The sequence below is a fragment of the Chrysemys picta genome, chromosome 1 (genome assembly GCF_011386835.1).
Source record: "Chrysemys picta bellii isolate R12L10 chromosome 1, ASM1138683v2, whole genome shotgun sequence".
Lineage (NCBI taxonomy): Eukaryota > Metazoa > Chordata > Testudines > Emydidae > Chrysemys > Chrysemys picta.
In genome coordinates, this window is record NC_088791.1 from 351872088 (window position 1) to 351886397 (window position 14310).

The following is a 14310-nucleotide window of genomic DNA, read 5'->3' on the forward strand; positions in this document are numbered from 1 at the left end:
GTTGGTAGTTGCAAAAAAACACTTGCTTTTATAGAAACTCACTGCCATTGCAACGGACGGGGCTCCATCCATGTGGGGGATCTATGAATGGATTAGTAGGGCTTTGTATGTCTGTCGAGAGCTTTCCCGAAATTTGGACATTTCACCGTATTATTTATCATGAGCAACTGGTATGTAAAAACCTCAAATTTGATCACATCATGAAACCTGCCTTGTACATTGTGAATTCCATTTGCTCCAATTGTAGATGACCTCTTGAGGTCCCTTCCAACTCTGATATTCTATGATTCAATGCACTCAATCACAGACAGCTTCAAAATCTACTTGAAAACTGTATGACGATGACCCCCCTGCTGATTTGCCATTTAATTGCGCACTTGGATGGCTCTAAGGAGGAAAAGTTATTTCCTATTTTTCAAGCTCCTGAAACCAATACAATTGTTTATGGAGGAGAAGCACAGAATACACTCTGAGCTTACAGGTCCTGGGTGGGTTCTAGATTTGTCATTTCTTGCAGACATGCTGCTGTATTTGGATAAACTAAATGTGGACTTACTAAGAAAATTCCGCTTGCTGTCTGATCTAGTGCAAAATTTTTGTGTTCATGAACAAACTGCAGTTGTTTCAGACAGATGCTTGAGGGGGAGCTGATACACTTTTGTTCAATGTCACAACTTCAAGCCAGATCGAAAGAAGATGGAGTAGGTCCCCTAAGCCGGAGCACAACTCGTTGAGAGAGCATGAGTAAAGATTTTGAGGACAGTTTTGAGGAAAGAGTCCAAGATCTGCAGCAGAGAAGGAGACTTCACAACAGATTTTGGATCGACCCTGTTAGTGCTGAAGCCGATTGTGTGAAGCCCCCTTTAGTCACTGACGAAGCAACATCCCAGATGGAAATAACTGAACTTTTGGAAGATGACGGAGGGGACCATTACTTTCTGGAAATCTGTACCAAAGGATCCTAACATCACAGGTGGAGCCCTAAAATTAATCTTGATGTTTGCCTTGACCTATCTTTGTGAGTCTCTTTTCTAGACACTCAAACATATAAAATCCAAGCACTGATCCGTTTTGATAGACAGCCACTTAAGAGAACTGCTGCATGAGAGCACAACTGAATACAAACCAAACTTCAAGGGAATTGTTGAAAGCAAGGATTGCCAGAAGTCCCACTAAGTTATTCTTCTTACTATTATTATTATTATTGTTAACTATACATTATATGCATTATAAATAATAATAAAATATACATTATCAAACTATATAATGATTATTGATCCTGTGTATGCTTTATATATATGTATATACACACATGCACACATCCATATACCCATACATATATAATCATTACATATTACTATGGCTCGTATTACTATGGCCACTCCTGAATTATGACAATTGTTGCTGGATGCCTGTGAAATTAGACAGATGGAGAAACATAAGAACATAAGAACGGCCATCCTGGGTCAGACCAAAGGTCCATATAGCCCAGTCTCCTGTCTTCCAACAGTGGTCAGTTCCAGGGTCCCCAGAGGGAATGAACAGAACAGGGAATCATCAAGTGATCCACTCCCTGTTGCTCATTCCCAGCCTCTGGCAAACAGAAGCTAGGGACACCATTCCTGCCCATCCTGGCTAATAGCCAATGATGGAACTATCCTCCATGAATGTATCTAGTTCTTTTTTCAACCCTGTTATGGTCTTGGCCTTCACAACATCCGCGGGCAAGGAGTTCCACAGGTTGACTGTGCTTTGTGTGAAGAAATACTTCCTTTTAGTTCTTTTAAACCTTCTGCGTACTAATTTCATTTGGTGACCCCTAGTTCTTGTGTTCTGAGAAGTAGTAAACAACACTTCCTTATCTACTTTCTCTACACCAATCATGATTTTATAGACCTCAATCATATCTCCCTTTATCTGTTTCTTTTCCAAGCTGAAAAGTCCCAGTCTTATTCATCTGTCCTCATACAGAAGCCGTTCTGTACCCCCAATAATTTTTGTTGCCCTTTTCTGAACCTTTTCCAATTACAATATATCTTTTTTTGAGATGGGGCAACCACATTATTCAAGATGTGGCATACCATAGATTGATGTAGAGGTAATATAATATTTTCTGTCCTACTATCTATCCCTTTCTTAGTTATTCCTAATATTCTATTTGTTTTTGTTTTTGTCTGCTGCTGGAATTTGAGTGGATGTTTTCAGAGAACTATGCACATTGACTCCAAGATCTCTTTCTTGAGTGATAACAGCTAATTAAGACCCCATCATTTTATAGGTATAGTTGGGATTATGCTTTCCAATGTGCATTACTTTGCATTTATCAACATTAAATTTAATCTGTCATTTTGTTACCCAGTCACCTAGTTTTGAGACATCCTTTTGTATCTCTTCACAGTCTGACTGGGTCTTAACTATCTGTATTAATTTTGTATCATCTGCAAATGTTGCCACCCCACTGTTTACCCCTTTTTCCAGATCATTTATGAATATGTTGAATAGGACTGGTGCCAGAACAGACATCTGGGGGACACCACTATTTACCTCTCTCCATTCTGAAAACTGATCTTTATACCTACCCTTTGTTTCCTATCTTTTAATCAGTTACCAATCCATGAGAGCACCTTCCCTCTTATCCCAGAGCCTTTGGTGAAGGACCTTGTCAAAGACTTTCTGAAAATCTAAGTACACTATATCCACTGGATCCCCTTTGTCCACATGCTTGTTCACCCCCTCAATGAATTCTTGTAGATTGGTGTGGGATGATTTCCCTTTACTAAAACCATTTTGACTCTTCCCCCAACAAATTATGTTCATCTATCCGTCTGACAGTATTGTTCTTTATTATAGTTTCAACCAGTTTGCCTGGTACTGAAGTCAGGCTTACCAACCTGTAATTGCCGGGATCACCTCTGGAGCCCTTTTAAAAAAATGGTGTCATATTAGCTATCCTCCTGTCATCTGGTACAGAAGCTGATTTAAATGATAAATTACAGACTACAGTTAGTAGTTCTGAAATTTCACATTTGAGTTCCTTCAGAACTCTTGGGTGAATACCATCTGGTCCCGGTGACTTATTGCTGTTTAATTTATCAATTTGTTCCAAAACCTCCTCTAATGATCATAGAATCATAGAATATCAGGATTGGAAGGGACCTCAAGAGGTCATCTAGTCCAACCCCCTGCTCAAAGCAGGACCAATCCCCAACTAAATCATCCCAGCCAGGGCTTTGTCAAGCCTGCCCTTAAAAACCTCTAAGGAAGGAGATTCAACCACCTCCCTAGGTAACCCATTCCAGTGCTTCACCACCCTCCTAGTGATTTTTTTTCCCCCTAATATCCAATCTAAACCTCTCCCACTGCAACTTGAGACCATTACTCAATACCTCAATATGGGACAGTTCCTTAGTTCTGTCACCTAAAAAGAATGGCTCAGGATTGGGAATCTCCCTCAAATCCTCAGCCGTGAAGGCCAATGCAAAGAATTCATTTAGTTTTTCCACAATGCCCTTATCATCCATGAATGCTCCTTTAGCGCACCTCTCTTGTCTAGTGGCCCCACTGGTTGTTTAGCCTGCTTCCTGGTCCTTATCTGTGTCAGTCAGATGTTATGTCACAAAAAAGTCAGGTATTAATGTTATCAGAGGCTATTTGACAAAGATGGGAAAAGATTAGCATGCATCACTTCCGAGATCTGAGCTCTCTAGCACCTTCCTGTTAGGACTCTGCTTTAAGCTGGCAGAAACCCCTCATTGAGGAAAGCCTCTGGATGGCTGGGTGAGCCATCCAGCACTGGAACGCTCAGTGTGGGCAAGATTTCTGACTCACTCTGTACTGCCAATGGCACCGGGTCAAGAAAACTCAGGGTATCTGATATACCAGAGTCTCCTCCTCTCAGCACCAGAACTATGGGAGTCTTCTCCAGTACCCTGCCATGCACCTCCACTTTCTAGTGGTGAATCAGACAGCGAGCCACTCCTCACATGCTCTCTATAATGCCCCCTGTCAAGGACCTCTTTGGGTATACCCTCAGCCAACTCCTCCACCCAGATGGTATGGCTGGCCATGAGCATCCCACTGCCCTAGGATATCATAACCCATTTCTGCATCGATTTCTGAATGATCACCACAGTATTGACATTTGATGCTTATCCGATTTAGAGATTTGATGAATACTGTTAATGCCAGAATCCTGGAAGAAGGAAGCCTTTCCATGTCCTTTCGCTTGCATCAATTCTTGATCATATCATTTGGCCTTCCCAAGGTGGCAGAGACTCATTGGATGCTAAGGGAATGGGCATTAACTTCATGTCTGGTATGCAGTGGTACGCTGCTACGATCAATAGAAAATGGGTTTTGGTCTTGTATCTTGTGGCAACATTGCCACATATAGTGCAGATGGCAGTACATTACACACAGAAAAGAAAGCCATCATCAATTGCTAGGCTGAACAGTCTGCAAAACTCAATTTGCCCTGACAATCTGAACCCCTGGGATCGGCAAATCATTTCTTCACTCCCAAGGGAGGCTCTCAGGCTGAAGTTCTCCAGGGTCTATTTTTTGCTCTTCCCACTGCTCATGGAGCTGAGGGAATTGTCCAGGAGCCCTGGCCAACCTGAGAGTCTGCAGGCACTGTTCAGAGGAATTATAAAGTTCGCTGTCAAGTACGATGAATGTCAGACATGTGAGATTCATACTCTGATTCTCAGGGCTCTGCCTTCCTGTCGCTATAAGGAGATTTCCACTCTATCCTGAGTGAAATTTTGGTGAGTTGCCTGTTTCTGCATTAAAGTTAGTGCTGAGGGCTCAGGAAGCATTCAAGGGTTCAATCCAAAAACCATCTGGGCAGGAATTCGCCAGCACGGTGACTTGAACTCTTTAGTATTGTTAGAAACACGAAGGGATTTACCTGCTAAAATTTGAACTACAAATCTATTGGGAGTAGTTTAGACAAATATTTGTTTTTAAGATCAGTTCCTTGTCTCTTTCTGTGTCTGTCTATCTATCTCAGTAGCTTCCTTTTTTCGGGTGGTGTGGTTTTTCTTTTGGTTCGCTGACGTTTTCCAATTCACCAACTTCACTACCTTGTTGGGAAGTGCAGCTAAAACCTCTGCAGTCGTATTGGTGTTACCAGAAGGTTCACAACAAGAATGTGTTTTGCAATCCCCATTTTTCATAACCACTCTCAGAACACCACATAAACTGGGGGGTTCTTTCAGACTCTTTCAGCGATCTCTGTTGCTGAACCCAAAGCCATGATTTTCACAGCCAGGAGATGAATGTTAAACACTGAGAGTGAAATCTTGGTCCCACTGAGATCAATAACAAAACTCCAAAAATGGCCAGTGCTCCACACTAAATCCACATATAGAGAGTTAAATGAATTGCCTAATTTTCACCAGCCACGAGCTTACAGTGACTTCAACTGGAGACATCCTGTGGCCGCTAAGGATGGGGGAGCTCATTTGGACCAAAGAAGAACTGACAGGAAATATCAAACTCTTGGGCTTGGAGATTTGAAATAATGAGGATAACAATTTTTTCCAGGATGGGAGAGGTCTTCTCTCTCTCTGGCCCTGCATCTCTGGTTCTGGAGAGGATGAGAAGCAGCAAAAGGCACAAAAAAAAACACACAATGGCGGGGATTGGGGGTGACATGCAGTATCCAGATCACAGTGGCATGGACTCCTAAAATCAGGTGAAATAGGGAATGCACATCCTGCCTAATGCACAGACCAAACAGGCGTAACAAGGCCTTCTTGGGCAGAGACTGTATGTAACATAACGTGGACTGCATTGAAGCAGATTGTCTCTCGCACCATCCCCCATCAGTAGCCTCAGGAAGGAGTGTCCGGGTTTCTAATGGGCTGCCATATATTAAACTTTGTTTCGTTTTGAGGTTAGCTTCTTTAGTCTCCAGTCCTGTCTCCCTCCCGCCAGGTCAGACCCTCTCACCTTCCCTGCACAGGCAGAGCTGCTGCTGGGGTTTCACTTTGCCCCAGAAAGGCAGTTCAGGATGATCTCCCCGTTTTCCCCAGTGCAGGCAGACACTGACTTTAACCTAGTGTAACCCCTAAGGAGATGACCGAGATTCCTGGGGCTCTGTCTGCTGGCAGCTCAGGGAGAGACGCACTGTCCCTGGTAGGGAGGGGGAGCCAAGGCAGACTCAAAGTCTGCCCGGCAACCAATAGGGAGTGAGAGCCCCTTTCCAGGGAGTTCAGGAAAGGGGAGAAGCCATTTTTTGAGTCAGTCTGGAGCCAGCCAGGGCATGGGCAGGACTGGCTGTGTGGGGAGCTGGTGAGTCCCAGATCTGAAAGCAAGATCCCTCAGCTGGGCTTTTCCTTCTCCACTGATAATTCCCAGTTTGTAGAATTCTGCTGGGAAACTTCCCCAGCCAGGCTGAGTTTGCCCCCCAGCTCCCTAGGTGAGACCAGTCACCACATGGTCAGCTCTGCTCTGGCTGCCAGTTCAGGGCTGCTGCCTGCTGTGTGTGTGTGGACGCTGGGCTAGGAGACTACAGTTTGGATTTGAGTACTCTTTTGTATTCTGCACCTGTGTATTTGCCCGCTAGGCAAGATGATTTCAGTCTGGAAAACTGTTTGGGATGGACCTATTCAGGTCACTGATCGATTAGAGAATATAATGGACCTTAAGAGAAACTTACCTCACACCTTCTGAACCTTCCTGAGAACAGACTATAACTAGTGGATAGTATTTCCACTTATTTTTTAGCAGACCTGGGGTATAATGTTTTAAGTGGCTTGCTTCTTGCTTTTGGGCTTCTGCGAGTGGCTGCTGCTTCCCCCACACCAGAGAGCATTATTGGCTCCCGTTTACAAAATCGCTCCAAAACCAAAAGAAAGAATCTGGACACTGACAGTCTCCAGGGCCAATGGGGAGAGGTCCACACTTCAGGTCAACCCAATTTACAGGTCGCTACAGGCCAATGGGGGAAACAGGAGTCTGGGGGCGGGAGCCTGCCATGGGGGAGCTCATCGATTTTGGGTTTGGGTAATTAATTGGGTTCCTTTCTCCCCTGAGTGTCATTGTCATGACCATGAGATTGATGCATGTGCTTGCTTCTTGTGTTTGTTCCCTGCAGTGCCTACTCTCACTCCACGGACTGCCTTCTGCCTGGACTACTAGGTCCAGTGGTTTGGTACAGGGGTACTGATAGCAGAAGGATGGCTGGCTAAACAGCAGCAGTCTGTGATTTCCCTGTACTTGGCTGGCTGCTGGTTCTGCAATGCTTGTGCTTTAAAAAATATCTTATTATTATTTAAGCTTCAGTTGTGGTTAGTGGACTCTCTGGTGGTGCATCTCTGGTGATGTTGTTGCACCTGCACCAGCGGGGGGATATCTGTCAGGGTGGATGTGAGGGGCAAGGGGGATGCAGGCTGTGGGGAGGTCGTGGGGGAAGGGGGAAGGGGATGGCAAGCTGGAGGAGGGTCCACAAGCCTGGTGGGGGAGTGGACTGGCACTGGCACTGTGCCACTCTTGTTGGTCAGTGACTTCGGGGCATTTCTGGGGCATTTTTGGTGGTGCGGTGCACCACTGGGGGTGGGTCTGGTGGTATTATGGCTATATTGGCGGTTGATCGGTGATGCTATGGATGCAAAGATGTGCCAAGCAAAATGGAGTTAACTTGTTTTAGGTGGCTTGGACTCCTTTTGAAAGGCAGGGTGGCTTATTTTTCTCATGAGAGGCATGTGACCAGGCCACATACATTTGAACTCCATTTTGGGATACCTGTACTTTTCCAAGGCAGGGGAGACATCATGGGTGGTTCTTCACTCCTCACATAAGAGGACTCCTGGAAACACCTGGAAAAAAAAAAGAGAGTATGGAAACCTGACATGGTGTCAAGTACCAGGGGGTAGCTGTGTTAGTCTGTATCTACAAAAACAACAAGGAGTCTGGTGGCACCTTAAAGACTAACAGATTTATTTGGGTATAAGCTTTTGTGCGTAAAAACCTCACTTGCACCTTCAGATGCATCTGAAGAAGTGGTTTTTTTTTTTACCCATGAAAGCTTATGCCCAAATAAATCTGTTAGTCTTTAAGGTGCCACCAGACGCCTTGTTGTTTTTATGGAAACCTGAGAAACCCAAGCAGCAAAGCAAACACAGGTTGTGCCTTGAGATTCTTCCAGGCTGCTTGTATCATCAATCAGAGTGAGAAACTGTTAATTCATAGTCAGTCTAAACTTAGTTTACATATTTGATTATTTGCTAGGTAATCTACTTTCATCTATTTGCTATCCCTTATAATCAGTTAAACTTTATCTTTTGTAGTTGTCATAACTATAAAGGGAAGGGTAACAGCCCTCCTGTGTACAATACTATAAAATCCCTCCTGGCCAGAGACTCCAAAATCCTTTTCCCTGTAAAGGGTTAAGAAGCTCAGGTAACCTGGCTGACACCTGACCCAAAGGAACAATAAGGGGGCAAGATACTTTCAAATCTTGTGTGTGTGGGGGGGGAGGCTTTTGTTTGTGCTCTTTGTTTTGGTGTTTGTTCGCTCTTGGGACTAAGAGGGACCAGACATCAATCCAGGCTCTCCAAATCTTTCTGAACAAGTCTCTCATATTTCAAACTTGTAAGTAAACAGCCAGGCAAGGCGTGTTAGTTTTCTTTGTTTTCTCAACTTGTAAATGTACCTTTTGATAGGGTGTTTACCTCTGTTTGCTGTAACTTTGAACCTAAGGCTAGAGGGGGGTCCTCTGGGCTCTTTAAGTTTGATTACCCTGTAAAGTTATTTTCCATCCTGATTTTACAGAGATGATTTTTACCTTTTTCTTTAATTAAAAGCCTTCTTTTTAAGAACCTGATTGATTTCCTTGTTTTTTAGATTCAAGGAGTTTGGATCTGGATCCACCAGGAGTTGGTGGGAGAGAGGAGGGGGCATGGTTAATTTCTCCTTGTTTTAAGATCCAAGGGGTTTGGATCTGTATTCACCAGGGAATTGGTGAAGAATCTCTCAAGGCTACCCAGGGAAGGGAGTTAGCACATTGGGAGTGGTGGCAGTGGACCAGATCTAAGCTGGTAGTTAAGCTTAGAAGTTTTCATACAGGCCCCCACATCTGTACCCTAAAGTTCAGAGTGGGGAAGGAGCCTTGACAGTAGTTAATAAAACTTGTTTTATGTTTTAATCTAAACCCAGTATGCCTTTAAGTGAAGTGTCTGGGGGACAAATCTCAGCTTGTTTACCAAAAGTGTGCATTGTCCTCCCCACATTGAGGGAGGAGCAAACTGGGTAACAAATTCATATTGGTCGGGGTTTGGAGCAGGGCAGGATGGTACATCTCTGGGGTTCTAGGCTAGGGAGCTGGTGGTTATGTTGGCTGTGGCCTATCTATTATTGGTTCATGCAGTGGCTGGTCAGAGAGCCTGCATGTATCTGCAGCTGGAAGTGTAGCTTCCTGTACGAATGCTGGTGGAGGCGTAGGACCAGGAGTAGTTCGCACTTTGTCTCAGCAGGATATTGAGAGAGGGATCCTAGGCTGGTGAGTCAGAGGTCTCAGTTGTACCCCAGATCCAGGTGTCACATCCAACATTGATTTCAAAATTCTCAGTGATGGGGAATCCACATACTGTTGGTAAATTGTTCTAATGGTTACTCTCGCCATTTAAAAATGTATGCCTTATTCCCAGTCAGAATTTCTTTAACTTCAACTTCCAGCCATTGCATCATATTACTCCTCTGTATGGAGGCTGAAAAGCCTATTATTAAATATTTGTTCCCCATGTAGGTTCTTACACACTGTTATCAAGTCATCCCTTAACGATCTTTGTTAAACTAAATAGATTGAGCTCTTTGAGTTTGTCAGTATAAGGCGGGTTTTCTAATCACTTAGTAATTCTTGTGACTCTTCTGTGAACCCTCTTCAATGTATCAACATCCATCTTTAATCATGGACACCAAACTGGACACAGGATTCCAGCAGCAGTTGCACCAGGGCCAAATATAGAGGTAAAATGACTTATCTACGTCTCCCTGAGATTCCCCTTGTTATCATCCAAGGATTACATTGGCTCTTTTGGCCACAGGCTCACGCTGGGAGCTAATGTTTAGATAATTATGTCTTCACACCCCCAAATCATGTTCAGAGTCATTGCACTTCACACGAGAGTCCAACATCATGTAAGCATTGCCCACATTCTTTGTCCCTAGATGTAGATATCTACATAGCTATATTAGTACGCATATTGTTTGCTTCCACCTAGTTTACCAACCAATCCATATTGGTCTGAACCAGTAACCTGTACACATCATTTTCTATGATCTCCCAGATGTGCAGGCCTGTATACCTAAATACCAAAATCCTTGTAGTTTCATGCCCTTTCTGTTGAGTGCTATATCATAGACCAGCATGAAAATGTCTGTTTCCATGGAGGAAACTTGGCTCCTTTTCAACATAGGAATTGCTTCATGAATCACATCTACGTTCCAATGCAGTCCAGTGTCTTCTCTCTTTGACAGTGACAGCCCCAGGGGCTGTAGAAGATATAAGAAACCCAGCTGCAAGTTAATGTAGTGGGTGGTGATTTGGCCCTCCTGAAAATGTCACCCAGATGCCTAACAGCTAGAGATTGGCTTGTCCCCTGAAACATGTGGGCCTTCTGAAATATTTATTTAGCTGTAGTTATTGAAACTGGATAGCCTCACTATCCACATATATCATAGAATCATACAATCATAGAATATCAGGGTTGGTGACCGCAGGAGGTCATCTAGTCCAACCCCCTGCTCAAAACAGGACCAATCCCCATATATATGTCCAAACCCTTCCTGATTCTTGCTTAGCTCATGGCCTGAACTACCTCTTGTAGCAAGGAGTTTCTCAGTCTGATTAGGCACTGAATGGAGAAAGCATTATTTTTTTTACCTCTTTCGAATTTGCCGCATTTCAGTTTAATTGAATGTCCTCTTGATCTTTTGTTATGATCAAGAGAGAACACATTCTCCATTTCCCCTCTACTAGTCAGTATTTTACAAACTTTTCTTATGTCCCCTCTTCTTCAATTCCTTTGTAAGGTAACAACCCCAGTCTTTTCAGCCTCTCTCCATATGAGTTTCACAGGGCCCTTGATCATTCTAGTTGACTTTGCCTGAACACCTCTAGTTTTTCAATATCCTGTGTGAGAAGGGTGCCCAGTACTACACAGAGGAGTCCATAGGAGGGAGAAAAATTGACTGACTGATCTCATGGCATTGTATTTCCTGTATGATTCCATATCCCATTTCCTCCCAGATCCCAACGTTTTGCTCAGTTTCTGTCCATGCTTGCACTGTGAGCAGGGTTTCACAGAGCTGTTTACCATGACACCCAGATCCCTGTCCTGAGTGCATACAATTAAATTAGAACCGTGTAAGGTGTTTGAAGAGTTCAAGATTTTCCCTCCAATGACCATACAATTTGCAGTTATTGAAATGGAAATTCATCTGTCATCATGACATCCATTCATCTGACTTGGTTAGCTCCTTCTGTGGAGTTCTTTGGATTTAACTATGACCTAAATAATCTGGTGCCATCTGTAAATGTTGCCACCTCTCTGCTCACCCCCTTTTCTAGATTCATAATAACGATTTGTTATAAAGTGTTTAAAGACCCTCACTGTGTTCCTCTCCCTTCACAGGAACCTTGAGCATTTCTGAGCCTGATCGACGCATCAACCACCTTATGGCAGCTTTCAACCTCTCCCCCTCTGGCCCTTCAACATTCATCCTTGCTGGCATCTCTGGTCTGGAAGCTGCTCACATGTGGATTTCCATCCCTTTCTCTGTATTCTACATTATCGGCCTGTTGGGAAATTTCATGGTTCTGTTTGTTGTAGGCAAAGAGCAGACCCTGCACAAGCCGATGTACCTTCTTCTCTGCATGCTGGCGCTCACAGACATTGCCACGTCCACCTCAGTCGTGCCGAAGGCACTGTGTATATTTTGGTTCAATTTGAAAGGGATTACTGTGGGTGGCTGCCTCACCCAGATGTTCTTTCTTCATGCGGTTTCTGTTATGCAGTCAGCCATCCTAGTGGCAATGGCCTTTGATCGCTACATTGCCATATGTAACCCTCTGAGATATGAAACCATCCTCACCAACGCACGAATAGCTAAGCTAGGGCTTTTGGGTTTGATAAGAGCTGTTCTCTTCGTTCTGCCCCTGCCCCTGCTCCTGAGCAGGCAGCCATTCTGTGCCAACCACATTATCCCCCACACGTACTGCGAGCACATGGCTGTGGCAAAGATGTCATGTGGGGATATCACAGTCAACAGGACGTATGGCTTGGTGGTCACATTTGTAGTCTTAGGGTTAGACCTGTTGCTCGTTGCCTTCTCCTATAGTCTGATCACCAGGGTCCTCCTCAGAATCTCCTCCAAGAAAGCTCATCAGAAAGCCCTCAACACCTGCACAGCCCACATCTGTGTCATGCTGATGTCTTGTACTTTCTTCCTCTTCTCCACTGTAACACACCGCTTCGGTCAAGGCATCGCTCCTCATGTTCACATCATCTTGGCCAACCTCCACTTCCTCGTCCCCCCCATGCTCAACCCTATCATTTATGGGGTCAAAACCAAAGAGCTTCGTGACAAAATGGGCAAATATACCTGCAGAAGATGATCGCTCGGGGCCACTGACTTTAAACCTGTATAAGAAGATTGGGAAGAGATATCACCTTGTTAATCAAGGGTGCTCTCTCCCAATTTTGTTGAGCTCAAAATTGTGGAATTTCATAGTCTGAGAAATTCCTCACATGTAATGTCTTACCACTCCTTCACCAAGCACTGCTTTCTCTGTTGCTGAGTTCCTTCTCCCTCACCATAACTTGATCTCTTTCAGTGTCACCCTTCAGATTGAACTTTCCACACACCCTGTCTCTCGGCCTTTCCATGACTTCCATACTAGGAGAATATACTGCAGCTTTCTGATGTAGGGTGTCCTTTCATTACACCATGTGTGAACATGGTTCTTGATCAGTTCAACTAACAAAAGCTGCACTTTCAGATAGCCAAAGAAAAGAAATAAACTACAGTGTTGAACTTCTTTATCCCATGTGCAATGATCCAGTGACTAAAATTTACCTGCGTTTTCCACGCCCAATACTTCAGGAAGCCTGGAGGACAAACCAAATGTTTCCGTTGGAAAGTACTAATAGAGGAAAGCTGCTGCAGGAATTGAGGACATCCTACTAGAGCTTATTGTTGAGAGTTTTTAAATGCAAGGTCAAAATCTAGCAGTCAGTTTCTGCTAATCAGAATGGGAGGAGTGGACAGACTAGTAAATGAGTGATAAGGAAAGAAGATAAGTGGATGAAAACCTTGGGTCTAGATGCCTCGGATATTAGAGATTTATTGAAAGTTAGGAAAAGTGATTATCGAGCAGGAGTCACTATGACCTATGTTTTGTAGAAGATCTAAATTTGCTAATACAGTGTAGTCTGGAGCAGTCCTCTAAATCCATATTGAAAGAAATATTTCATGACACCCTTTCTCCACAGCAGGTGAGCAACCAGACACTGTATTGGAATGAGGGTGCTTATAGACCAGCAGGTGGCAGAACAGGGAGAGGTTGCAGCTGGGACCGTCCATCCCACCCCAAGTAGGTAGAGGATGGGATAATCAGAATCAGCCTCAAAGGGGAGCAGATGTGATGTGAAACAACCTTGGAAGTATATGAAGTTGAGGGAAGTATATATGGACAAATGGGATGGGAAACCCACTGAGGAATAAATCTGTAAATTTGTTTCAGAGGAAGCTCATTGAGTTAACAAAAAAAAAAAAAATGCTGTTCAAGTGTACAAAACTGTTAACATAGAGGCTACTGAGGCTTCTTACTCTGTGGCTTTGCACATTGCCAAAGCTGCTAAGCCACACAACATAGGAGAGAAACTACTACTTCCAGATTTAAAGGATACGTGCACAATGATGTTAGGAGAGAAAGCAGCATCACAGCTAGATGTGATCCCACTTTCCGACGACATAATTCCTCACCATATTGTGGAGATGGCCACCGATGTAAAATAGCAGCTCCTAGAAATTATTCATCAGAGCCTAAATTATACAATTCAGATAGATGAGTCTATAGATCCAGTTAAACCTCAGAATTATGAACCCAAGTTACTAACTGACCAGTCAACAACATACCTCATTTGGAACCAGAAGTACACAATCAAGCAGCAGCAGATACAAAAAAAAAGGGGGGGGGGAAATGCAAATTCAGTCCTGTGTTAAATGTAAACTACTAAAAATAAAGGGAAAGCATCATGTTTTCTTCTTCAGCATAATAAAGTTTCAATGCTGTATTAAGTC

The 14310-nt window shown here is 43.7% G+C and overlaps 1 protein-coding gene across 1 annotated transcript; it reads left to right on the forward strand.

Annotated features, from left to right (window-relative positions):
• Positions 1-11647: 11647 nt before the first annotated feature.
• On the forward strand, positions 11648-12622 carry LOC103306896 (olfactory receptor 52P1-like). Its single transcript, XM_008176392.4, has one exon. The coding sequence runs from the start codon at positions 11684-11686 to the stop codon at positions 12620-12622; it is 939 nt and encodes a 312-aa protein (XP_008174614.3). The 5' UTR covers positions 11648-11683.
• Positions 12623-14310: the final 1688 nt, after the last annotated feature.